General features: G+C 40.2%; 1 protein-coding gene across 3 annotated transcripts in view; it reads left to right on the plus strand.

Annotated features, from left to right (window-relative positions):
* STARD13 (StAR related lipid transfer domain containing 13) overlaps nt 1-27,891 on the plus strand; it is a 321,431-nt gene that overhangs the window by 90,844 nt on the left and 202,696 nt on the right. For all 3 annotated transcript variants that reach the window (XM_065678399.1, XM_065678400.1, XM_065678401.1), the window contains 2 exons: nt 7,147-7,293; nt 11,695-11,829. In XM_065678399.1, coding sequence (XP_065534471.1) covers nt 7,147-7,293; nt 11,695-11,829 — 282 coding nt within the window. The remainder of the gene's footprint in view (nt 1-7,146; nt 7,294-11,694; nt 11,830-27,891) is intronic.

Below are 27,891 nucleotides of genomic sequence, written 5' to 3' on the forward strand. Positions count from 1 at the left end.
ATATTCACTATTAAGAGACATAGTTTTTTGTTTGGGAAAACTGCTGTGATCCTAATACCTCATCTTAGAGGAATATTTTGAGGATCGGGAGGATCTATATTGCTGAAAGTTTTAGGTGATGTCCCTGAAGACCTTTCATTTTCCCAGCAACTTAGCTATGCACGTGGTTTTGCCTGCTGACTTGGGAGATTGAAGAGACTTTTCCTTGGTCATTTCTGCAGTATATGGTTCTTAGAAGTTGAAAGGTTGCTAACTGCAGAGTTTACTTTACGTGCTTTCCAGGACAAATGTGCCATAAGTTACTGCCATAGTCCATCTAAAAGCTCTGTAAATATTTAAGCAACACTATAGTGGGATATGAGGGAAATTTCCCTTTTATCTTCAATATTTTATCTTCAATATAGAAGGCACACATAAGTCTATTGTAAGAATAAAAGTGTCCTTTGTATTCTGAGTACTTCATTTCTGGATGGATTTTGTATAAGGAACCAATCTGGCTTCCTTCTCCAGCCCCTGTAGGCGAAGCCACCAGTGGCTGAGAGACTTTTTACACAGAGCTGCTTTTGAGAACAGAGGAGCCTCATCAGTGCAGCAAGAGCAAAATACGATATTTGGTCCCTGAAATACTTCCACAAAGTCAGATCTAGGCTGTACATCAGAGAGAATTTTATCTAGACTCATTTAGTATGAAGGAGGAGGGCTAAATAGTGTTGGTATTTTTTTATTTGGGGGTTAGTAATTTATGACTTCAAGTTTTACAATGCGTAACTATCAGAACAGTTGGACCTATTTAAGGTTTCTAAAGTGAAAGCCACAAGTTATCAGATAAATTTAGAATTGTGTAATTTTCTCATAACCCTTCACTTGGAAGTCTTTCTGCTTCCAGTATAAGATGAGGTCTGGCAGCGAGGTTAACCCTGACCCCTGCATGTTCTATATGGACTTCTTCACTTCTGCTGCATTCTTTCAGTTTAAATTTAGATTTGCTGGCAGCTATTATGCCTGTTGCAATAAGCTTCATGGGCAAAACATTGAAACAAATACGCTTTTTATCACAGATGTTTTTACTGAATAAGATTAGTGAAGAGCACTTGAAAGCTGGAAATGGTGTAAAAGCCTTTGGTCCAAAAGGCACTAATAGTTGAATGTCTGGAATGTATTTACTTCTCAGCCAAGGGAAGAGCAAGTAATTGTTTGGGTGATGGACCATAATCTTGCCTCCAGTTTTACGTCTGTAGTTAGTTACTGGTAGTAATGAAATTTCAGCTATGTAGGTAAACATGGAATCTGGATGTGAATGTGTGCATGTAACAAAAACATTAAGCTTGCTGTTCTAAAACTGGTTGCTGTAGGAATTAGCGGCCTACCACTAAATTTTATGTTTGGCTGATTGCTGTATGTGTCTTAGTAAATATTAAACAGTTGGTTTAGTTCTTAATATACAGTAACTATCTGAAGCTTAATAGCTGCATTTGTAACGGCTTTAAGGAAGTGCATGCCACTGAATTTTATATTTAGCAGAGGATGATACTTCTGTTTTATATTCTTTTTTTTGTCTAACCTGAATATATGGACTATGAGAAAACCTTACAGCAACGGAGTCTACTTTCAAGGCCAGTATATCATTCTCTGCCTAACATGTGACATGATCTTCATAGACAAGGTTGCTTCACTTTGGAACATTTGTTTGATGAGGGGTTCTGTGGTCTCACTTTCTACTCTTGCTCATCTGTCTAGGATAGCATGAGAAGAAACAAGGCCAAGTTGTGCCAAGGTAGGTTTATATTGGATATTCACCAAAAGGGTTACCAAACACTGGAACAGGCTGCCCAGGGAAGTGGTGAAGTCCCCATCACTGGAGATACTTAAAAGATGTGTAGATGTGGCACTTAGAGACATGGTTTAGTGGTGGAGTTGGCAGTGTCAGGTTTATGGTTGGATTTGATGATCGTAAGGTCTTTTCCGACCTAAATGATTCTATGATTCAGTAGTCCAAGGTAACATCCAAAAAATATTTCTGTAAAGCACTCTGAATTTTTCAGGTTCTTCAAAAGATAGCAGCATGCTGAAGATTACGACTCCAACAAAGGAGACCTTGAGAGTATTTGGAAAGAAGTGTTCTCCCTGTACACCTTTTTAGGGAAAAACAATGAATAAAGCAGACCATGATTCTTAGATAATTGAGTGAGATTTCTGTTGTTTTTTTTTTTTCTTCCTCCTGAAGTACAAGACACAAAAGCTTCCAAAGATGCTCTCGCCCTACTGCCTCTGCAGTTGCTATGGAAGGATACACTGATACTCAGCACTTCTGAACACTTTGATAGTGTCCAACTGAGATACTAGGGCTGAACACTGGGGAGCTGTGTTCTTCATGAATGGATTAGGCAGAATTTATTCACTGGTTCGAAGTCCTGCTGTGCAGGCTGTATATTTTTGAATGTAAGTAGCATCATGTTTTTGCTGTTCAGCGGGAATTTCAGGCAGCCTTTGAAACACAGAGCCAATCAGCATTTGTTCTAAATAGTGCTTTTGTGCCAAATTTCCAGTTAGTGAATGGCATTTGTTAACTAGGCCCATTTGGCTTTATCTTGAAGGATAATGAAAACCCATCTTTTTCCTCATTCCCTTAACAGATACAATATGGAGTTTTACTGAATGAAAAAAGAACTCAATAGAGAAAGCTGGGAGAGTAAGGGGAAACTCCTCAGAACTTGTATTTTTAAGAAATAACTGTAGTTTTGAGTTCTGTTACAGTAAAATAAGAAATTTATAAAAACAAGGGGTATTGGCTCCTATAGATGTATTGCAGAGTATTAGTGAATGCTGGAATTACTGTTCCAGCAGGTGAATATTTGTTAGCATGAAGGCAAGGTGTGCTGTTTTTTTTTTTAATTGTAACACAGTATCATGTGTATTGTTACATGTATTTGGAATGTCTTAGAAAGTTTTCTTAAAGTTTTCATGAATTTTTGTCTTTGTATTTTCTATGGAAAATGCTAAATTAGCAACATTTCTCCAGCACCCCCAAATTCTCCTTTCCATTTTGGGACAGACAGTAGACTGTTTGCACTTGTTTAACTCACTGCTACTTTTTATTGAACTCAAAAATCCAGACTTTGATGTTTGTCACCTGGCAGGTACAATTTTTGCACAGTTCACAGAAATCAAATACATTTTGCTCGCAGACCAGAAAGCCATTCGTGTCCTGGGCTGCATCAAAATGAGTGTGACCAATGGGTCAAAGTGATCCTGCTTTTCTGCTCTCGTGAGACCTCACTTGGAGCAGTGTGTGCAGTTCTGGTGTCCTCAACATAAGAAGAACATAGAGCTGTTGGAGCAAGTCTAGAGGAGGGCCACGAGGACAATCAGGGGACTGGAGCACCTCCCGTATGAAGATAGGCTGAGAAAGCTGGGGCTGTTCAACCTGGAGAAGAGAAGGCTGCGTGGAGACCTCATAGCAGCCTTCCAGTATCTGGAATGGGGATGCTGGGGAGGGACTCTTCATAAGGAACTGTAGTGATAGGACAAGGGGTAACGGGTTGAAACTTAAACAGGGGAAGTTTAGGTTGGATATAAGGAGGAAGTTCTTTCCTGTTAGGGTGGTCAGGCACTGGAATGGGTTGCCTAAAGAAGTTGTGAATGCCCCATCCCTGGTGGTGTTCAAGGCCAGGTTGGACAGAGCCTTGGGTGACATGGTTTAGTGTGAGGTGTCCCTGCCTGTGGCGGGGGGGTTGGAAGTTGATGACTTTAAGGTCCTTTCCAACCCTAACTGTTCTATGATTTTATGACATGGTCTGGTGTCAGATATCCTTGCCCATGGTAGGGGGCTTGAAACTAGATGATCTTAAGGCCCTTCCCAACCCAAACCATTATGCGATTCTATGATTCTACTCATTTTCCTGTGCTGTTGCCTCAGAATTGTTTACCACTGATAAGTAAGAAAGAATGCTCTTACAGTTCTTTTTTCTTACATTAGAATCATAGAATCATAGAACAGTTAGGGTTGGAAAGGACCTCAAGATCATCTAGTTCCAGCCCCCCTGCCATGGGCAGGCACACCTCACACTAAACCATCACAGGGCTTCATCCAACCTGGCCTTGAACACTGCCAGGGATGGAGCACTCACAGCCTCCCTGGGCAACCCATTCCAGTGTCTCACCACCCTAACAGGAAAGAATTTCCTCCTTATATCCAATCTAAACTTCCCCTGTTTAAGTTTTAACCCATTACCCCTTGTCCTGTCACTACAATCCCTAATGAAGAGTCCCTCCCCAGCATCCCTATAGGCCCCCTTCAGGTACTGGAAGGCTGCTATGAGGTCTCCACGCAGCCTTCTCTTCTCCAGACTGAACAGCCCCAACTTCCTCAGCCTGTCTTCATATGGGAGGTGCTCCAGTCCCCTGATCATCCTCGTGGCCCTCCTCTGGACTTGTTCCAGCAGTTCCATGTTCTTTTTATGTTGAGGACACCAGAACTGCACACAATACTCCAGGTGAGGTCTCACAAGAGCAGAGTAGAGGGGCAGGATCACCTCCTTCGACCTGCTGGCCATGCTCCTTTTGATGCAGCCCAGGATACGGTTGGCTTTCTGGGCTGTGAGCGCACACTGCAGCAGGCTCATGTTCATTTTCTCATCGACCAGCACCCCCAAGTCCTTCTCTGCAGGGCTGCTCTGAATCTCTTCTTTGCCCAACCTGTAGCTGTGCCTGGGATTGCTCCAACCCAGGTGTGGGATCTTGCACTTGTCATGGTTAAACTTCATAAGGTTGGCATCAGCCCACCTCACAAGTGTGTCAAGGTCCCTCTGGGTGGCATCCCTTCCTTCCAGCATATCAACCGGACCACGCAGCTTGGTGTCATCGTCAAACTTGCTGAGGGCGCACTCAATCCCACTGTCCATGTCAGCGACGAAGACGTTAAACAAGACCGGTCCCAACACCAGTCCCTGAGGGACACCACTCGTTACCGGTCTCCAGCCGGACATCAAGCCATTGACCACAGCTCTTTGTGCGCAGCCATCCAGCCAGTTCTTTATCCACCGAGTGGTCCATCCATCAAATTGATATCTCTCCAATTACACACAAGGATGTCGTGTGGGACAGTGTCAAACGCTTTGCACAAGTCCAGGTAGATGACATCAACTGCTTTACCCTTGTCCATCAATTCTGTAGCCCCATCACAGAAGGCCACCAAATTGGTTAGGCAGGATTTCCCCTTAGTGAAGCCATGCTGGCTGTCACCAAGCACCTTGTTGTTCTTCATGTGCCTTAGCATGCTGTCCAGGAGAATGTGCTCCAAGATTTTACCAGGCACAGAGGTGAGACTGACTGGTCTGTAATTCCCTGGGTCTTCCATTTTCCCCTTCTTGAAAATGGGGGTTATATTTCCCTTTTTCCAGTCGTCGGGAACTTCGCCTGACTGCCATGATTTTTCAGATATGATGGCCAGTGGCTTAGCAACTTCATTCGCCAGCTAAATTACAGTGTAACTGTTGAGAAATAGAACCTTCTACATTCATTGGTGCTGGAGTTTGGGTTGGTTCATGTGTTTTTGTCCTTGGTGTTTCTTGAGCATTCTTCAGTGCTCGGAAAATCAGTATATAAGAAAGCTTCAGTACAGGAAAATACAGAATCTTTACTTTGTTTACAAATGAGTGGTGTTGACACTGGCTAAAACTCACAAAACTCAAAATGCAAAATTGAGATCGTCTCACTCACAATGGGTTTGTTGTGAAGAGTCATGATACTTGCTTTCTGTGAACATCCTGTATGTTATTTTAGGATATTTGAGAAGACAATGAGAAACAAAAGTATCTGTTTGAATAATTTTAATAGCTACAGATTTGAAATACAACTTAGCACTTTTAACAGCATTTCAGGAATAATACTTACAGGTTGTAAAAATTTTGGCAATTCCAAATAAAGATTTGGAGAACTAAGGATACTTAATTTTGTGTGCTTCAGAACATCCTCTACAAAGGTAATACTAGCTCCTCTGAAGGGAATATATATGTATGACTTACTGAGGGGAAGATGAGCAATTCCATTAGTAATAATATATGTCAGTGTAATGCTGGAGTTGGCTTCCTGGATTTTATTCCTAAAGCTTTTTTCTACAATAGTAAGCAAATTACGGTTATCTCTCTGTCCCTCTTGCAAAACTCTCGTAAGGAAACAAATCACCATAAATATTTATCAGGTAGGAATAATAACTATTAATCTAGTTCTCCTAGGTATTGTGTAGTGTTGGTATGAGGCTCCTAGGATTTTGCCAGGATGGCAATACAGTTTTACTGTTTGTATGCTCAGTCTGTTAAATTGCTTGCTATGAAATTATCTTCTGTGCAAAGGTATGTATTGTTTGTGAAAGTAAGAAAGATGAAGGAACTGAAGTAGCTTCAGAACAGAGGCTAGTCTAGGGAGCCGTAGCTGTCTGTGATGACAGGGAGGTCAGTGTGGCTGGATTTTTCTGGTGAATCATCAGAAGTAATTGAACAAGGAACATGAGGCATAATGCAGCAGCATGCACAGGGACTGCCATGCAAAGATGCTTAAGGGAAAATGATTTTGAGGAAACTAAGAAGCAAGAAAAGTATTTTTGGTAGTTACATTACAATGGATTAGTATTTTCTGTATATAGTGAAGCAGCTCAGGTAAAAGGGGAACATGCATCCATGAAAGCAGAAAGTGTTTTGAGACCAATGAAGTGTTCCCATTTTGTGGGCAGAAGAAAGCTGTAAGACTTGACCAAGTCAGGAAGCATAGTATGTTCTGATTCTGACTGACAAGCAATCAGTGGAGAGATTCTAAAATAGAAGTGGCTTAAGGAAGAGACATTAGTTACTTTGGTTTTGGTCTTGGTTGTGCTTAGCTTGAGCTGGCAGTGGTTCACCCAAGATGAAGTGTTAGAAAGCCATTCAGATATACAGAAGCAAAGTGTGATCATTTGAGTATGAAGAACAGCTATGAATATGTGTCATCAGTATTGGAGTGATAATTGAAGCTTTCTAAATGGAGAAAAGTTACTCAAGGACAGGGAAAAAACTGGTCAGCTTTTTTTCTTGAGGGCTAGAAATAAAATGAGAGCCTTTAAGTTATGAAAAGCTTTAATGTTTTAAGACTTCACGTATGTTTGATTTCTTTTAGACCCAACCAGAAAGAGGATCTGAATGGCCAGACTCTATGTCATGTCTTATGAAGAAACTGGAACAGTTAAACTTGGATATTGAAGAAGCTCTGAGTGCTAGCTCTTCTCCCTCCAGTACTCCTTCTACCAAAAGGCACAAGCAACTGGTAAGAATGTGTGTGTCATATGATACATCGTATAACGTCAAGTTATCAGAAGCCATGGTTTTCAGATCTGGTTGTGTTTCTGAATAGTCTGAGGAGCTCAAGTTCAAGGGTGAAATTAGTTTTCTCTCATTAATAACAAGGTATCTAATTTCATTAGACAGCTTAAGGCCAAATAACCAGAAATGTCACAAGATGAAGTTTTCTGTTAGTATGGCTTAAAATCATTAAGCCCCTTCTTTAGCTGATTTGATAGTTTTTCAGGATAGAATATTGTTCATTTAAAGTTTCAATGCTAGCCTATTTATACTTGTATTTATTTAAAGACATAACAGCAAGAGAGACACTGTCTTCATTAAGAGTTCAGCTTACATTTTTGTTTCTTTATCTGAATGTTTGATTTAGAGCATTCCTTCAGTTAAGAATATTTTGTGATGACAGGTGTCATCAGTTGATAACACACAGTTTCCTAAGCATTTATTTTGAGGGTAAATGTGATTAAGGAGCAGTGGTATTATTTTAGTAATTTTTGAATGAACAAGTTTTTGTATAGAAGCAAGTAACTGGAGAGAGAACAGAGCGAGAAGTAGGTGTATTTGTTCTCTAGGCTATGATTAAAGTCAGTTCTTAAGATAGTGGTGTTTGGATTTGCAGCCTGAATGTTAATGCTGGCTTGAAATTTCCTGGAAGGTGAGCTTGTTTGAATGCTTTTGCTCTCGCTGCTGTTTCAGTGCTGCTTCATTTTGTAAAAGTAAACTCTTTAAGTAAATGTCTGTGTGGATTACGGTGTAAATTTTCATTTTTCCCAAGGTGGGATATTCAGAAACTTGCATCTAGGTGTTGTGCTTTTCAGTATGCTTTTTCATATTCTATGAGTGGCTGTGACTTTCTGTCATTTCTTTATTATGGTACATGCTAGCAAGTCAGAACCAGCTCTGGCCAACTGAATTGATCTCATCACTGACTTGTTATTAATGGACAGTGTTCTGTCTTCTTGTAGGAGACTGCTCCATGTCTTTAGTCAAAGTACTGTGACAGTATAGTGTGCTTTCCTACTTGAAGGTAAAATCCAAGCCTTCAGATTTTAAACACTTCCCATTATGAGGCAGTCTGGTTTTGGTAACCAATGATCCAAACACTTACGATTTTACGGCTGTGCCTGTTCTCTACTAAGAAAAAAGGTATGGTTTGTCTAGGCATCATTCCGTTTCCATGATGACTTGAACATTATAGGGCATTTGACTTCATTATTGGAGCATTCAATGACGAGCATGTAACATGTAGACAGCAGAAGAAGAAATCCAAATAGACAATGTTTTCAAATGCCATAAGAACACCATCATCAAATGTGGTTGCATGGAGAATGCCAGCACCAGCATCCCAGATGCTTTCACCTCTCTTACTGAAGCCTACTGGCAAGACATCTTCTGAGTACAGAGGCCAGGACTTTGGATGCAGCCCTCTTGCTGGGATATACCCCTATCAAAAGCCTGAGCTAGTGATACAGAGCTGGTCTTGCTTACTATGGTGGTAAAACCTGCCTTCAAGCCAGTCTCACTGGTTTCCTTTACCAATAGTTGCATCTGTTAGGATCAGTCCAAAAAAAGAATGTTTCTAACATCAATGCCAGAATTGCCATTTCCTTTACTTGAGCAGTTACAATCCTTTTTATCAGGTCACATCTTCCCGCTGTAAAGCAGGAGAGTTTGCTTTATTTTAATTGCCTATGGACAGACAAATGTGAATCGGACATATTCTTGTGGCATTATTTGGCAGACTGGAAATGTCTTTTAAATCTCGAAGAGCAAATACCACTGCAGAAGCTGGCGAAGTCATTTGACACAAAGGTCTCAACAAGATCAGCATAAGGAAAGAGTCAGGGACAATCTGTTGTGGAACTGATGATGAGACACCGTTTGCTATCTCCTGCAAAGGTATTTGTAGGATAAGGGAATCATCCTAATTTAAACATTGAAGAATAATTTGCCTCAAAAAAAGATTGACCTTAGTCATCTTGTATAGTTAAAGAAGAGAAATACATCCTCATAAATTCCACTGTGAATTTACTGTGAAGAAACAGATTTTGCAAACCTTAAAATGACAGTTGCAGTGGAAAAAAGAACAAAGTCTTGTTTTCATACAAGTTGTATGAGTAATGTATCTTCTATAATTCATCCATTTGGTCTATATTTCTCGTTATAGCTTGTAATTTTTTCTGCATATATCAAATACTTTATTCTTGTCACTCATAATGAAACTTGAATAGGAGGAAGATCTTAGACGTATGTTTACTTGTAACTGTGTAAATTTGTTTTCTGTAAAATGATGAACCATTTATGGGTTCTTCGTATGTTTTTATCCTATTTTGATTATATAAACTTGGTACTGATGCAAGAAATTGTAATTTAAAAGAATTTTGGGTGAAGTCCTCATAGGTGCAAAGCCAACTTTTAGGCCTGAGGTCTCTGAAGTATAAGTGGCAACTTGTTTGTTGGAGCTGTTGCCCTGAAAATTTGTCTCTTAAGGGTGTAGGCAATTTGTAGCAGATGGCAGAGTGTTTATTGCTTATGGCAAATGCTGTGTCTCAGAAATATATTTTGTAATATAATCTCTAGGTTGAGCCAGTTGATTTTCTACTGAAGGACTTCTCATCTGATTTTTCATCTGGAAGTAACTTTGATATTTTGTTATTACTTCAATTTTTCTGTTGTGAAGGTGTCTGTTGTTAATAATATCTTGAACAGAAGTTTCACAGGAAGATGACTAAATATTTGCTAGTGAATATAGACTGGGTGAATAAATGTTATGGAACTACTTGGGTGGGAGTAGGGGTTCTTGCAGTATTTTGGTGAATAAATTTAAGGTGTTCTCTAAAAAGTAGTAACTTAAATGAATGGTGGGGGTGGCCTGTCTTTACATCTGTGTAAACTGCAAGTTACAGCCAGTCAGTTTTTTACGGGGAAATAGCATGGGGCAGTAGCACTGGCTGGTCCAGAAAAGATATTAAAAACAATCACCTGTCACCAAATTATTTCCTGAAACATTCTGTCACCAACGCTATAAATACATGATTTAAGAACAAAAAGCTGGGCTGCCTGAATGTGCTGACAACAGAACTCCTGGCTTCGGAAAACTGCGATTAACAGTGCTGCTCCTTTGAAAGATGTACCTTTCCTATGAAAAAAAGTCTTTCATAGCAATATAGAAGGAGGTACTTTGTAAATGACACAATAGAGATAAACCTCTTGCTGTAAATAGCGTGTTTCCCTGTTGTTTAATGTGTCTGCTTCATTGACATTTGAAGTCAAGTGCTTAGTTTCAGTACAGAAAAAACAGCAGATATAAAGAGTAAGAATCATATTTTTTGGTTTTATTCTTCTACCATTCCTGGATAGTGTCAGAAAAATTGATTATAATTACCCTATTTTATATCAGAGATCTGGTTTTCATTGAACAAAACTTCTTTTACTTACACATTCTTTTAATTCTTTGACAGTAGTATATTCAAACTTATTTTGGCCACATGCTGATTCTTTTGTCAGCTTTTCAAAGCCTTATACTTTTGCATCCCTAAAAATATACTGAGAACTAGGCAGTTGCTGTTAAAGACCAGTAGCAAATTCATCCTCTTGTGAAGGGGGAGCAACCAGAAAATGGGCTGATTTTCACTGATTGTACCCAACAGCTTGGGACTGTTCTGCAATGTACCTATGATCCTGATTCCCTGATTGTTCCCAGCATGGATCCTGCTAGATTGCAGCATGGGTTGATCCTTGTTTGTACACCTTATTATTCGAGGCAAACCATGATATGTGGTGGAATGTTGTGTAGTTGGTCTCTTCCTGGCATTCAATACCCATCAGTATGGTTGGGTACATGTGGGCCCAGAGTTACGGCATGCATCCTTTAAAAAAAAACACTGCAAGAGTGGAGCAATTAGGTGAGATCTCGCCAGGTTTGGGGAACAAAGAAAAGTGGGTTTGGAAAGTTCAGAGTCTGTAGTTTGAAAATGGGGATTTGCTGGGTCTCTGGTTAAATTATAAAGATGAACCTAAAGTAAAGTGAAAAGATAGTTTTAAACAATTTGAATAAAACAATTTCAATTTCTAAGGAAGTAGTGATTCAGTTCCTTCATATTTAGGAAAATGTATCACTGTTTATTAATTCTCCAGTGGTGTATCCTACCTGTTAAGGAAACCACATAATATCTTGATGTGTAACTTAGCAAAATGTAAAAATTATGCAGCAGGTGGTTTTAGGAAAGATTGAGACCAAATGTTTACATTACATCAGAGGGAAAAAAATGGTTTAAAAAGATAAAATTCCAATGTTTTTATCTTGCAGTTCACATAAAAATATTTATGACTTACCTTCATTTACAGGGTTTTTAAAATTCTCTTACAGTGCCCTGTTCAAGCGGAGACAGGCTTTTATGGAGATCATCAAGGAAAGGGATCTTGGAAAAATAGAAGAGCAGACTACCAGGAGCTAGGCTGTTTGCCTTACCCAGTGTCAACTGGAGCACGACCTAAAACTGATGTAAGTAGCTACAGCAAATTTATGACTCTCTCTGACTCTCAGGTTCAGTAATCTCAAAATTTACTCTAGATCATTAAAATTGTCCTTGTGTTTCTTCAAAGTAATTTGTTTTACAAATATTGCAGTACATGGAGTAGTTTGGTTTGCAAAACAAGTACAAGTAAAAGGTAAGTCAGTCTTGAGTTAATGAGACTCCAGGGTTGTGGGATTCATGTAAACTCATTTTAGACAACACTAGTGAAGACTTTTACAGCTAAACTAGGTATTTGGGTTGCCTTCATAGTCAATAGAAAGAAATAGGCACTTCCGAAGAGCAATTAGTCTCATCTGGAGGTATATGTGATGGATTACAGGCATCAGAGCCACTCCTTCATCTTTTTCTTCTATGCTTGTTTTAGAATTAGTCTCTTAGAATTTTTAATTTGGCTTTTGGTTATGCCCGATTCAGGGTGGATTCCACTTAGTGTTCTCTGTAAGCAGAAGTGTTCAGCTCCGGAGGTTTAGTTAAGCCCTATTTCTAACCAATAATAGCGGTATTTATTTGGGAAGGTTTGTTTCTTTCTTCACAAAGCGAAAAGCTGTAGTTTGCACTTAAAGTCTGCTAAAATCTATCAGAGGGTTTTCTCAGAAGGCTTTGATTCACTTTCTCGATAGCTACATGTAAGCTATTTTAGGATCAGTGTCTTGGTTCCAAAATGCAGATGGATTTTGCCTCTCGGTTTTAGATTAGTTGCGTGCCAGCAGTGTCCATGGTTATACAATATAAACATGGCTGCACTGAATTGAATCAAAGGTACATGCAGTCCTGTATCCTTTCTTCGGCAGTGGCCAACAGAATATGCTCAGGGAAGAAGTGCAAGAACAGGATAAGCAGACAGTAAACTATCTCAGCTTCCCTTGAAGTATTTATTGTGCAGACACATTGAAGCCAGACACTATATTGAAGTTTTGTGATTAATAGCTCCCAAAGGTCTTTTTTACCACTAGTTGTATCTTCTGTATTCATTTGTTCTTCTGATCTTCAAAGCATCTTGTAGCAGTGAGTTCTAAAGTTTAATTGTGGAGTATGTGAAAAACTACCTACTTCTTGTTGTTAATCTTGATGGATTATTAATTTGGTTATAATTCTTGCACTACGAAAAACTGAATCTTTTAGGAACTAGTGAATATCTGAATCTGTTTTGTTGGGGGGGTTGGTTTTTTGTTTGTTTTGGGTTTGTTAGTATGTTTGACTGTATTTATTTTAAAAGAAACAACCAATTATTCCTAACATTTTTCCTTTCCACTTTTAGCAATTAAAAGTCATTCTTATTGCTTGACGTCTTTTCTGTTGTTCCTCCTTGACACCATAGTTGGAGTCTGATAGTAACTTCATCAGAAGATTTTTGAAATGAAAGTGCATTGTGTCAGCCAAATCACCCATACGTACATGATCATTCAAAGAACTCAACCTCCAAAAGCCACATTTACATTTCTCTGTTAGCCTGTGTTGCTCTCCATGTGTTTATTCTGTTCTTAAGCACACTCGGTGGTAATTTTGTGCCATGTGTGTCAGTCCTATTAGCACCTCTTCCACAAATAGCTGCAGAGCTATTTTCAGATACTGGGATCACATATGTCACCCTCCATTACTCCAATCCCAAAGCCAATAGGTATTAGCAATAATTACACATGAAGTCAACAGCTTAGCAGTTTTCTTTCTCCTGATAAGGTGCTTATTTCAAGTTATCTACACAATTTTGGTGAAAGCAAAATCTGTTATATTAAAGGTATCTCTAAAACTGTCGTACTGTTCATCTACCAAAGAATGATATGCAAGCCATCATACAAATTCTGTATTTCATTAAATGAGCCTATTCCTGTTCACTGAAATGAGAATTTGAAGATGGGCTCCACTGGCTTCCTAATTGAAAATGTTGTCTTTCCAATAGCTATTTCCTTTCCTTAGAAAATAAGTTTGCTCTTTTCAGTTTCTGCAACAGCACACAAATTTGTTCTGATTCGTTGCTTCCTCTAGTTGGAATGGATAGTAGAATTCACAGAAAAGATATTTGCCAACTTTGTTTTTTACCTCAACCAAACGTTCAGGCATGTGCAATTATCCTTGCTTAACTGCATTCCCACTAATACTATGTAAATATTTCTGAAGTGATATTGCAGTAATACTGTTGTTTGGCTAGAAGAGTGTGTGAGAGAAGGCAGAGAAAGTAAGTTTTGGGGGAGGGGGATATTTTCTGAAGTTTATATTTCTCTTTTTGCTGAAATTCAGGAAATACTAGTACGATGAATAGCAGTTCCATGAATCTTCATCAGTACAGTCCATGTATTGCAGCAAATGTTTTTGTAACTGCATAGCAACAGCAGCATAATGCAGAAAGTACTACTGTTGTTTAGGCCGTCATTTAGTCTAGCAACCTACTGGAGGCACAGAATTACTTTAGAAGTTAAAGGGCTTTAAATTAGGGAGGAATGTTAAAACTGGGTGTTCACAAATTTCATTCAGGAAAGCAGATCATTTTACTTCCTTCAAAGTGCCGCTTTTGGTGCGTGTGCTGTATTTCAGGCAAATACAAATAATGTCATGTCTGTCTCCAGGCATGCAGCCTGCATGAGTCTGTCATGCCTCTCCTATACCCAGATTTTTCCTTAAGATACTTACTTTTACATATATAATTTTTTTTTTAAGGGCATGCCAAAATTACTTTTATAACAGTAAAGGGGATGGATCCAAATGACAAAAGGCCTAATTCCTTCTGTGTCACATTCAGGTTGCATATGTTTAAGTCCCATGATCCATAGTGGTATAATACATAACTTGGGAGATGAATCAGACCCATTGTACTTTGATGAGCTCATTTTTCTTCTCTTCCAATTTTTTATGAGTCAGGAGGTCAAAAAGAACTTAATCTGTCTCCACTCACCAGGAGCTCATATACCCAGGCATTTAGAGAGAACCAAATACTCCATAACTTATTGAGATTAGCAAATATAGTGGAGAAGACCAATTTTAGAAATAGCAGGAATGCTGTAATTCAGGAATAATATGCAGAAAATTATGCAGGACACAGTTGTTCAATTCTCAGTACAAGGTAGTGGTGTTAGCTGCACACTTTCATGGGTACCAACTAGGCTGACAGCTTAGAAGGTACAATGGAGGCTTCTTTGGCAGACTTGTCACAGGAGGTATTCTGTTTATGTGTTTTTAAAAGAGCTATTAATCATATTGCTAGAATAATAGTGAAAATCTTTATGGCAATGATATGTCTCTCTTCATTTCCCCTAAAAAGTTGCTTTGCTAAAACATTATTTGTGGGGTACTAAAGGAAATGTGTAGTTTAGGTCGGGAAGTCAGGTGACTGAGACAAACAGCAAAGTTTCCGCTGACAAATGCTGGCATCTTAGGTCTGTGTCTACATCGTAGAGATTCCATTAATGGAAAGACAGAGCACTTAGCAGCAAGATCCTTCTCACCGTGAAGTAGTTGCCTGAATGTAAATCACCTGGTTGAAGTGCTTTGTGCTCCCAAAGTGCTGATGTTGGTTGGTTGGATAGTTGAAGTAGTGACTGGCTGAGGCATAGGTGGTTAGAGCTGGGTGAACTAAATCCCTCCCATGGCATTTGATAGGCAGTGCACTGAGCAGAGGAAACTGAGACCCTGATGGTCCAACTTAGGAGTCCAATACCAGGTGGTATAAAAACACAATCAGCAAATACCCTCTAGCTCTTGTGGGTAACACAGTACTATCTGCAGTATGATGTGGATCCACAAGGAAATAAAACTTCATATATTGGTAACAAGCTAGACTTTTTCCTTTATTTGTGGTAAATCTGCTTTTACATTTTTAATTACAGTTGATGAGCATAGTTTTGATTTCTCATGCTTTAGTTCCACAAATAGCTGGAGCATGTTAAACTGACAGGGCTAAAATTAATCATTTTATAAGTTTGGGGCTTGTTTTAATCTGGATTCTCAGTCTGCTTCACTGCTTGGCCACATGAATATGTAGGTTGGTGCGAAAGAGGATCCGAGTGGCTGGAGATGAGACAGGGTGAATTGCTTCTTTCAGCATCAGTGTCCACTTCTGGTAGCTTAGACTGTTGGTGGAACTATAGTTTATTTGTGCTAAGCCACTTGATTCAGAAAATGGGAAGCAAAGCACTGCTTTGTAACCCACAGGACTGAAAGGTGTTTGTGATTCCTTTAAGAAGATACTCTTCTTGTTTTTTTCTTTGGTGAGAAATGCTGGTTGATGCTATAAACAGTGTTTCAGAGTGTAGATCAGAGGTTCCAGAGATGTCTGATATCTTCTGACATTGTTTAGAAATGTAATACTAATAATACCATAATCTATGACTATAGTAGTCATTATCTCTCTGTAGGCAGTGTGATGCTTGCCTGACCCTCTGACATTTTGTGAGGCCAGAGAAATTTAAAAATAAGAGCTGCTGAAGGATAGAATCATGTTTCTCATGCACTGCTTGTTCAATATTGCTGCCCTTGGACAAGCTGGGATCAGAGATGATTCCATTACCGAGCATGTGTGACAAACCTTTTATCAGATAGCTGCCAATGTTCAGTGCAGAAAGAAGATGTAATGTGGCGACACATAACAGTTTATATTTCTACTACGGACTGTTTTGGAATTTGAGGATCTTAAAGTATTTACAAACCTTAGGCTGATAGTTTATTTCTCCATGAAATATGTAAGTGCAGTCTCCATTTTACATCTGAGATTAGAAGATAAGTGTATGTAACCTAGCTTGGAAATAAGTTTCACATGCTGTTACTGCTGGATGCAGTCATCAATTTATTGGTTCATGGTGCCAGTTACAGCAGCAGTTACGTCCATTATCTAGTAAGGTGTATTTGCCTAGGTGGAGATAAGACAGATCATGCCTTACTCTGACCTTGCCCTCCATTGATAAACTTCATAGGAAAGCCCCAAGAAGACCTGTGCAACCTCTGGGCAAAGATTTCTTACCTTTGAGGTCTCTGCCTGTTCTGTTGTCATGCCACTTTGTATGACCCACAAAGAGCTAGAAGATGAAGTAAGAAGTCTGTACTTGAGTGACAGCAACATAACGTTCAATACTTCATTTTCTTTAAGAGATGGTATTCTTGGATACACTGTCTCGATACTTTTTCTCTATACCTACAACTGTGCTTGTAAAAGAAGCATAGCTCATGCAGGTAAGAGATGCAGAAATCCTTGTAGAAATCAGGTCCTCATTGACTTCATTAACGTCATACTGGTTGGTCGCAGCATGGTCAAGAACAGAATCTATATGCGGTCTGTGTTTTTGCTACCAGACCATCCTTCCTCATAAAGAGTGCTATCTCCACTTGTTCCCATTCTTGCAAAACCAATTTTCAGACTCTGTCCTTTAGTCATGTGAATTGTTCTCCTATGTATCTTTAATGTTGATATTAACAATGTAAGCAAATTAGCTCTGTAAGTATAGATGCAGGTATCCTGTAACATCACCTTTGCAGATTTTTCTTCTTACTTCCAGTACTTAATACAAGTATGCTACTAGGACAGAGGCATGGTGAAGTAGTCCGCTGAAGTGACCCGCTCTGCTTCCAGCTGTACCCTGTTATGGTGGACTTTCTTGCATATGAGCAGGACAGCTGCCTTTCCATTCTTCCCCTGCTCTGCTCATACGGTGGGGAGATTACTCTTCTTGACCAGGAGGACTCTACACTTGCAGGCATTTCTGAGATGATCAGGTGCTCCTGAAAGACAGAATCTCTCCTTTAAGATGAACTAGTTTCTCGGTAGTAGAGGAATTCACTGTCCCAGGAAAAGCCTATACTAGCCCTAGCAAAAACCAGGCTAATAAGGAATGAAGGGTAAAATGGCTTTCTTCCTCCCTCCCTGTTTTTAACAGCGAGAGCTATATATTCTGATATATGTAACTAATCCTCCAGGCTTTCCCATCCACTTTGTTTCCGGTGAACCTGACAGCACTCTGCCAAAGTCTTCCAGTAAGGCGAGGTTGCAAACATAAGAGCCCAGTATAGCCCCTTCTCTTTTTCCTTTTGTCTTTATTCCCTCCTCCCATCAGCTTCTTCATACAAAGTTGTCTGTGAACCAGGTAGCACTGTGCTTACGCATCACACTGAAATCATGATGCCATGATGAGTTCAGAGAACAGGGGAAGGAGAAACTCAGTATAAATTTTAGCTTTGCTCAGTATTAATATTTTGTACATGAACAGGTAAACTTTAAAAGATTTCTGAAAGGAAAACTAGCAGATTAAAATCTCATACATATTCTAAACGGTCCTAAATTCTGGGTATAAATTGTCAGTCTGCCCGTCTGTGCAGATCAGTGGAGCATCAGTGGAAGCAGGATCAGGCTTTGTGAATCAAGAGGATGTAAATATACCAAAACAGCAAACACTAAATCCATCTCGCTGAGCAGATCAAGTATCTGAGTAGTGTAGTACGTAGTACAGGACTGCTGCCAAAGACTGACGGTCTCTGGGGTTCAGCTCTGAGGGTGGCAGAAGGAGGCCCTGAATTACAAAAGGTTGGTGAATAATATACAGTTATTGTGTTTATCGGAACTGGCTAATAACAAAATGTTACACGTTCTTGTCTGCACATTTTCTTGTCTAAAGTTACCACAAAGAAGTCACAAGGCCCGTTGGTAGGCCACTGCCTTTTCATTTTAGAAATGGCATTTTGAGCTGTGGGTCCCTTTTAACAATGCTTAGAAATCTTAAACTGGAACTCAGCATTGCAGTGTTTCTGTAAGAAATGGTATCATTATGAAATGCCTGGGTTGTTTTTTTTTTTTTGAGGAAGGACTAGGATTGTTACCTGTTAATATTCTTGCTGCTTCTCCTTGGAATTGTGCTTTTGCATTAATCTGATTAGAATTAAAAAGGGATTGTTTTGTTTGGATTTTTACTTTGTCTTTTTTATGTCTTCGCTAGTACAAGAGCAGACCAGAGAAACTAAAGTCGTCCCAAAGACACACAGCCCAGAAAGTTTTCCACATGCACACCTATAGATCATCGCATTTATTCCAATTTACCACATGCCTTTTAAATTTTTCTCGAGTGTTTTAGGGAGGAGACTCCCAACATCTTGCACCATAACTATTTTGCATACAGATTGTTGGATAGCCCAGGGGTTCTTCTATTTCTTGGTAGTAGTAATCATGAACTCCAGATGGACTGAAAAGCCCCTCATTTTGGAGATGTTAGTGTCAATTACAAGGAAACCAAATCTTACAGATCATTTTGATTCATTTAGGAGCAAATTGTGGTGTGTTTCAGAACTGACCAAAAGGTATTAGTTGAATAGTTTGGTGAATTTCACAATGTTCCGAAGTGAAATACTTACTTTTTTTTTCATAATTATTTGCTCAATTCTATTTATTTCTGGTAAGAATGTTGACATCAGCTGAAGATAATAATCCTAATGTAGCTATACAGCAACTAAAATTACCTTGAACTGTTACAGTTAAATCACTTAATCTAATGAAAATACTGATTTAATTTTAAATTACATTAATGTTATCCTTTTTACATAGTATTTTGCATCAGATTCAGTATTTTAACTTAGTTTTCATAAGGTTTATTAGGAGGCAAGGGCCGTGCTTTATGGGATTTTTTTCAGTGGTTCTTGTTTGGTTTTTGGCTTTTGTGGTTTTGGGAGTGTGTTACGGGGTTTTTTTCGTTGTTGGTTTTAAACTCACTGAGTTACCTGTGTAAGAAAGGAAAGCACTTCTTTCCCTATATTCATAAAATGGCTTTGAAAAATGATAGTATGTAATTATTTTTGGATGGGTGTGGAAAAGATAATTTTTTGCGCACAATATAAAGTAAAATTGAAGTCTCCAACTAATTTTGGAGTAAAGTTCATTTGACGTAGTTCGAAAGGTGTATGAAGTTCAAGTCTCTATTGGGAGGAGACTGGAATTGGTTATTTTTATTGCTCAGCATTACATGGCTATTTATGTAGTTCAATCTGATAATGTTTATGTTGTAAGTAAAGCTTTAAATGAGTGAGCGACCACAGGAGCAGTTGGGAAATAGTGACCCACCTCTGCAAGGGCAGCCAGCAGGTCCACCAGGGATGACAATAGCAGCCGCGCAGCTGGACTTGGTTGTGATTTCAGTAACGCCCCATGAGCAGAGACTGCCAGCAAAATCTATTGAGTGAGCACTTTTCTGAGCCAGCCCAGTCTCCGTCTCATAACAACTGTCCCAGTGAGTTTTGCCATCTGGGTCCAGCTGTAGTGACAACATGAGAGCTGCAGAAAGGCATGGATTGATTAGTTCATACATCCCAAGTTCAGCCTGTGTATGCTACTTGGCTTTTTTAGATGTCTTTATCATATGTAAATTGAAATATTAAGTATTCTATAATGACATTTATGTTAATTTTCAGATCTTCTGGCTGAATTCTTTTGCAGAAACTATAATGCAAGGTGCCAGTACTCTCAAGTGCTGTTTTTCATGCTGTATGTCTGATAACACTGTTTGCAGGAACACAGTCACATTTCATAATACTGCAATCTTATTAATCATAGACATGAAAATTGCTGACTTACATTTCAGCGTTAGTACACAGCCTCAGAAATGCATTGCTTTTCAAGGACAGGCTGAAATGTCCTGACTCTTTGTCAGTAGATGTGGGATGCAAACTGTCAAAATAAGAATCTCCATAAATGCCTTGCAGGAGGCAATTGGGAACCATTTATACCATGCATATGCAAATATAAAGAGGGATAACCTTACTTCCATACAGTTAACTTTCTACTCAATTAAGTGCAATAGGGAAACAATTTATCTCTCCCTACTTCTGTTTGCATATTTGTACCGGCAGCTGGGCTTGTGCTTTTATATGCAGCACACAGATAATTTAATTGGGTACAGTTTTCTTCTATGTTTTGTAGCAGTCACAAAAAAGAACAGACAGTAGACTACACCAGCTCCCATGGGTGAGATTGGCAGGCATGTGCTGGACTGGGCCTTACCAGACTGTCTGTTGTATTTTTGTTTGTGGAATTTCTTGAGAAGAGTTTTCTTTGGGGAGGTATGTACGATCATACCTTATCTGTCTATCTCCATGTCAGTTTTTAGTTTACTGTTATTTTCTGGCCCTGTGATATATTTGTTACAACAAATGACAAAAATGAGTGAATATGTTCTATCTGTATAGTTTCGTCAAAGTAATTTCTCTTCCAGTGTATCTCTTACTTATTTTCATCATCTTGGCCTCTGTTCTGGGACCTTTGTCATTCTTATTCAGGCAGAGTTTTCTTAGCTACTTCACATGTTGATGAGACGGCACATGATTGAGCTGGAGCCTTTGGCTTTTACAATAGTTGCTCACAGCAAGAGGAAAGTGGAGATTCAAATATTACCAGAGATGTATAGTTAAAAATGTGTCCTGCCTGGACTGCCAAAGTGCTTGTGTGGTGCTTTGGAGCTTGGGTAGAGCCGGACCCCTGGTCCCACTTAAGCAGTGGTGCAAAGGTCTCTCATAATACAAGCTTCCAGGCTCTTTGTACTCTGGAGAGCTTGTAGGCTGTTCTCTCCCGTTTCCCACGCTAGGGAAGAAGGGACTTCCATCCATAACGCACCAGAGACAGAGGCTGGCACAGTGCATAGGGAGAGCGTTTTTTATGCAAATGAATGCAGCAAATCATGCATCTCGTCTCTCTAACAGAGATAATCCCTCTCAAGGTACAACTTTCTCTTGTGCTTCTGTTGGGAGGAGGCATCATTGCCCAACTGCCCCCCCCCTTGTTCTGGGATGTACAGTCTTTCACACCACTGAAATGGGATTATGCATCCCTTTGTGTAAGTGATGTGCTCTAAAACTGGTAGCTGCAGGATGGCCCAAGATTCTTGAGCAGCTTTTTCAGGAAGCTTAATTTTTATTTTTTTTATCTATTAGGTGTACCAAATCATTTCCCAGGACTTTCCTTACAAGTTTCTGAAATTCATTTTTCTATTTTTGTTAAAAAATAATGCATTTCTATATATGCACATATGTGTATAGAAATACTTTTTATATATAATGTATGGTTTTGATGGACTTTAGTTTTTTAACAGTAACTCTGTGTACAGGTACCTCAGTGTATGGTTCTAGCAGCCAGTCCCCTGGGCACTGTTGCCTCACTGAACTGTGTTTAGCTTATCCAGAAGCCTCTACAGGGCTTCAGCTCTTTTAGGGAGGGATCAGCACTACACAGCACTTTACTCTCTGATCCAGAGTGGAGCCCATGGGAGTCAGGGAGTATGGGGCAGTGGTCCATGCCTGAGTCTCCTGTTGACCTGGATCATGAAGCACGTCCAGATGAGAGGCTGGGTTGCTATAAGAGGGCTTATAAGAGAAATGGGAGCAACCTTTGTAGCAGGGATAATGGTTTTAAACTAAAGAAGGGTGGATTCAAACTAGATACAAGGAACAAATTTTTTTTACAATGAAGGTAGTGAAACACTGGCACAGGTTGCCCAGAGAGGTGATAGATGTCCCATCACTGGAAACTCTCAAACACAGGTTGGGCTGAACTTTGAACAACCTGCTATAGTTGAAAGTGTCTCTGCTCATTGCAGGGAGAGCGGACTAGATGGCCTTTAAAGGTCGCTTACAACCCAATGCAATCTGGGATTCTATTCTCCATGCCTTAGATAGAGTGTGAGAGCTTGGCTCCTCAGCAGTCTTCATCATTGCTCTCACAGGGCTCTGTACTTTCCCAGCTGGTCTCAGAATAGAGCTGCCCCTGCATTTTTCTGAGGTCTGGAGAATACCTGCAGAATAGAGAAATAAGTCCAGTGTCGCGTAAATGCACTGCCAGTAAGGCTTCTGAAGGGGAAGCATAGCAAATCCGAGCCTGAAGCTGTTGGGTCTGAGAATATAAGGCGAGTTGAGGGTTGGGTTTGTGGTTTTGGGGTTTGGAGGGTTTTTTTTCTTTTAGAATGACTTCACTGAAAGTAAATAATAAAAAGATCTTTCAAACAAGACACATAGCAAGAATGGGAAAGTGCACTGATATTCTCCAGTATTTAAATGTTCCCTTTTTTTTTAAGTTTTTTCTGTTACGGGCAGGGGAAAGTTCAGACATGGAAGCGTTGCTGCTATAATCACTTGGTACACATGGAAAACATACAAAAGCTTCAGAAAAGAAGTTTTCTGCTGTCTTTCTTAGTGTATGGAGGGAAGTAGAACTTCAGAAAATTATTTGCAGGTTTCTATTTAGCTACCATTCTGATGGCATTTTGGTAAATTTCCAGAACTGAACACAGAGCGATGAAGTAGTGATGTTGAGATGAACCTCTAGTTGTTAGATGGGGCCTGCTGGTAATCCACATTAGGAGAAAGTTCACGTGTTATTTGAAGCAGCCAAGTGTTATAATTATGACTTCTTTAAATTAGCAGTATATGGTTTAAACATCACAGTGACTAATCACTTGATACAAAACCAGAGTGCTCAGAAAATAAAATTTGCCTGAAGCTTCTGTGTTGCAAAATATCCTGATGCGGATTTTCAGATGAGCCATTAAAGCAGACTTGAGAACATTGTGGGTTAGCCCGTACGCTGCAAGCTGAACTGAAAATTTCCAGAGGTACGTGCGTGTCTTAAAACATGAGCTAACAAATTGGAGTTTGCATCTGGGACTGTGAATCTGGACTGAAACAGTGCAGCCTCGGAGAGGAACTGAAGCAACACATACTGAGAGAGACCTCCAGAAGACTCTAGGCTACTCCCCTGTACAAAATCAGAATTGCCTATATGTGACACCGATACATGATTCTAGAATGTTCTAAGGAATGTGTTGTAGTTTGTGTAAATTGACCAAATGTGACCCATGGTTTTGCCTGCTATACAGGGATCTCTGTACAGAAATACAAAATTCATCTATACAGAAATACAAAATTCATCAAAACACAGATACTGCCAGACAGTGATTACCAGGAGATCTGTGGCCTGGTTCAGGTGAAAAGGGAATCCTATTCTCTCTTAATTTCCCAGGCTGAATGCCTCCTCACTCCCCTCCGTAATTACAATGCAGCAGGATGCTTTGTTGATGACAGGCACAAGGTACCTGGGAGCAATCTGAAATACCCTAGGGCCGGAGGAGGATCAGAGGTGGTCAGTGGGACAGAGACACGCAAGGACAGGCAGAAGCTATGGGAAGCATCACGAGTGACTCAGCAGGTGGCACTCTTCTCTCTGCATCCAGCGAGGTGAGAGCACAGCTCCCATCAGTGCTCAGCATCCCTCTGCAGACAAACCAGTTTAGGATGCAGTCTGAAATCCAAAGCCCTTTTTCTTTTTTTTTTTTTTTTCTGATGGAATCGGCCTCGATTCACTTATAAAAATAGTTTTCTAAAGGTTCTTGAAATTTCAGCTCAAATAATCTGCCTAATGAGATGTCTGTCTATAGCTTTGGCTCTGTAAATTATTCTTCACTCCGTGTTCAGGCAGTGCAATGTTAACACAACTGTGCTTTGATGTCAGGCAGAACTGTCTTTCTAGACCAGCAGTGATTCTGGTCTGTACAGTAAGAGCATTTAGAGATGCAAATCCTCTTTCTTCCAGACTGTTTTCTGTGTTGCACTGGCTTTTCAACCAGCCATTCAGTCTGTTGCAGAGTGAATTTAGTGAGAGCTTACACAACTCACATAAACTTGAAGTCTAATGCTGTAGGAATGTACACCATCTTTTCAATTAAGCCTTTTTAATAGGGAACCTGGTTTGGGTGATTAAAGGTGTCTTATTCATCCAGTCCCAGCCCATGTGATACTATAAAAAACTAAAAAGTTTTGGCAGTAAATGGTTATAATGAGTTTTAATCCCCAAGCTGTAACTGTACCAAAGCCTCAGTGACTTCTTGCCTGCTTTCTTTGGGTGTTGTTTTTTGAAGCGTCACCAAGTACTTGCCTTTGAGTCCTTGTTTCACAGCAGGAATTCACCCCAGGATCGGGACTGTCTGGTTCTGTGTTGACAGAAGTTTGCACAGTTGTTGGCTTTGCTTATGCTAGGAGCCTCCTTCTGTCATAATCTCTGGAAGTTTTTATATACACTTTTTTTGGGAGTGCTTCTTAGGATATTTAGCTTGAATATATTTGTGATCTCATCAGCAAGAACAGCTTGTGCCCCTTGGGAAGCCAGAATGTTTTCCTGCTCCCCACAGGCCTGGCTAGCCTACATTGTATCTGTGGCCCGCTTCCTCTTGGCTGGAATGTGTTTCACCCACTTACCATCGAACAGCCTCCTGCAATGCCATTCATTTAGGATGTGGCAAAGCAGAGTGTGATGGGTTTTGTTGATTGTCTCACACAAAGTACATTGGGAGAATGATTTTGATTTATTTATTTACTTACTTATTAATGTTATAGCTCCTTTGAAAGTGTATGGCCAAGGTCTCCGTCCAGTCACTGCACATAGGAGAAGGTTGATCTTTAGTGGGGAGTCTTACAAAAGTGCTTGTGGAAGGATTGACTCAGCCTTTTTCACAGTGACTGTGGTGATGGTGTCCCAGGAGTTTCCATCCCTGGTTTGGGTGGGCTTCCTGGGACTGGTCTCAGAGGAGGTACTTCTGGTGCATTCATGGCAGGTGTAAGCATGATGTGATCTTGTCTGATAAGTAAATATCACAGAATGCTTAAGGTTGGAAAGGACCTCAAGATCATCTAGTTCCAACCCCCCTGCCATGAGCAGGGACATCTCGCACTAGACTGTGTCACCCAAGGCTCTGTCCAACCTGGCCTTGAACACCACCAGGGATGGAGCATTTGCCACTTCTCTGGGCCACCCATTCCAGTGCCTCACCACCCTCACAATAAAGAACTTCTTCCTTATATCCAATCTAAACTTCCCCTGTTCAAGTTTTAACCCGTTACCCCTTGTCCTGTCACTACAGTCCCTGACGAAGAGTCCCTCCCCAGCATCCCTATAGGCCCCCTTCAGGTACTGGAAGGCTGCTATGAGGTCTCTTCTCCAGGCTGAACAGCCCCAGCTTCCTCAGCCTGTCTTCATACAGGAGGTGCTCCAGTCCCCTGATCATCCTCGTGGCCCTCCTCTGGACTTGTTCCAGCAGTTCCATGTCCTTTTTATGTTGAGGACCCCAGAACTGCACACAATACTCCAGGTGAGGTCTCACAAGAGCAGAGTAGAGGGGCAGGATCACCTCCTTCGACCTGCTGGTCACTCTCCTTTTGATGCAGCCCAGGATACGGTTGGCTTTCTGGGCTGTGAGTGCACATTGAAGCCAGCTCATATTCATTTTCTCATCAACCAACACCCCAAGTCCTTCTCCGCAGGGCTGCTCTGAATCTCTTCTCTGCCCAACCTGTAGCTGTGCCTGGGATTGCTCCAACCCAGGTGTAGGACCTTGCACTTCACCTTGTCGAACTTCATAAGGTTGGCCTTGGCCCCCCTCTCGAGCCTGTCACAGCCTCCCTGGATGGCATCCCTTCCCTCCAGCATGATAAGCACACCACACATTCCCAGAAAATTTGAGATACAGCCCACAGTGGTTGAAATTCAGGATGAACTTTTTTCACCATATCTGAGGTTCATAAAGTCATTGGTAGGAATGAATTCCATGGCTTAATGCATGAGCTCAGACTAAATTAAAAACCCACAGTAAAGACTAGAGGAGGTCCAGACTCCCCTGATAATAAAATCCTCCGGGCTAGCGTTACACGAGTAGGCATTGATGGGAAGTACAGTACATGGTAGTCATTCTTAAAGAAGTCTATGGATCCATCCCCTGGTTGCACTGCCACAGGAGCTTCATTTTCTTCCAGCAAGATCTATGTAAGTGCACAGAAGAACCATTACTGTAAGTTTGTTTCACCTAGCAGTATTAGCAACTGAACAGTGAGGTTAGTTGGTTGATAGCAACTATGAGTATGGCATTTATCAACGTGGGAGGGTTTTTTTCCCCCTAAGATTTATATCACTCTAAGATATTAAAAATTATGTTAAACAGGTCCCTCTAGCTCTGGAATGAATTACTGGTATCAGATATTCTCCAGCTCTGAAGGCCTCAGGGTCATTACGTGGAAACAAAAATTATGTACCATATGGCATGTCTAAAATATTCAGTAATTTGAAGAGAATGTTTGCTGAAAACAATTTTTACAGCAAACCAGGCTGTAAATTTTCCGTAGCTTTGAAAAACCACTATGAAAGAAATTAAGGGACAAAACAGTGAAGTGAATACTCTTCTTTGCTTCTTGAAGCTGTAGGTTTATTTGAGAATCGTTATATTCTTTTCATTGTACAAAAGCACTCATCAGACCTTTTCAACTGTAAACTCTAATGCTGATTAATGTGATAGGGTAGGGATCTGAAAGCATTCTGTAAACATGACTATTTCCTGATGGGCATTTCTGCAGTGATACATCTCATCTGCTTCTGGAAGTTTTGCATCTCCAGCTTTCTGTGTCAGGAGAAAAATGGCCACATACAAAGAGGTGAATTGCAATATTTAGGTTTTTAGACCAAAGAAAGACAAATCATGTTCTTCGTTTTGCAGCTGGAAGGCAGAAGGGCAGAAATGCGAATGGTTGCCCAGCATCCCATATGAGGTCTCTCCTGTTACTGAAAGAATCAACTGGATCTTTCAAACTGCAGTCCTGCATCATCAGTCACAAGATTGTCCTCTTTGCTGTACAGACTGTCTTGTTTGCTCACCTCAGCACTTGCTTTGCTTCTCCATACCTACCCCAGAATACAAGATGGCATTCTTTGTAATAATATTTACCTCTTCAAACTTACTACAGTAAGGGAAGTCCTGAACCCTGCTGCTTAAGGCAATTCAAGGTACTGTTGACAGACGTCCCAGTAAAGTCAGTGTAGTTACACTTTAGTGACTCAGCATCCCAATAACATGGCTGACATCCAGTAGCTGCCCAGTTTACAACCTGCTCTGTCTGCAAAGCCTGCATTTGCAAAGCGAGGAGTCTGGCAACTAAGAAGATACCTCAGCTGGGGCACACCACTGAGGCTCTTAAAGGTAACTATTCCCTGGTTTGACTGAAAGGTACACATTTGTGGTAGGCTTTTCAACACAGCAGAT

The sequence above is a fragment of the Lathamus discolor genome, chromosome 4 (genome assembly GCF_037157495.1).
Source record: "Lathamus discolor isolate bLatDis1 chromosome 4, bLatDis1.hap1, whole genome shotgun sequence".
NCBI lineage: Eukaryota > Metazoa > Chordata > Aves > Psittaciformes > Psittacidae > Lathamus > Lathamus discolor.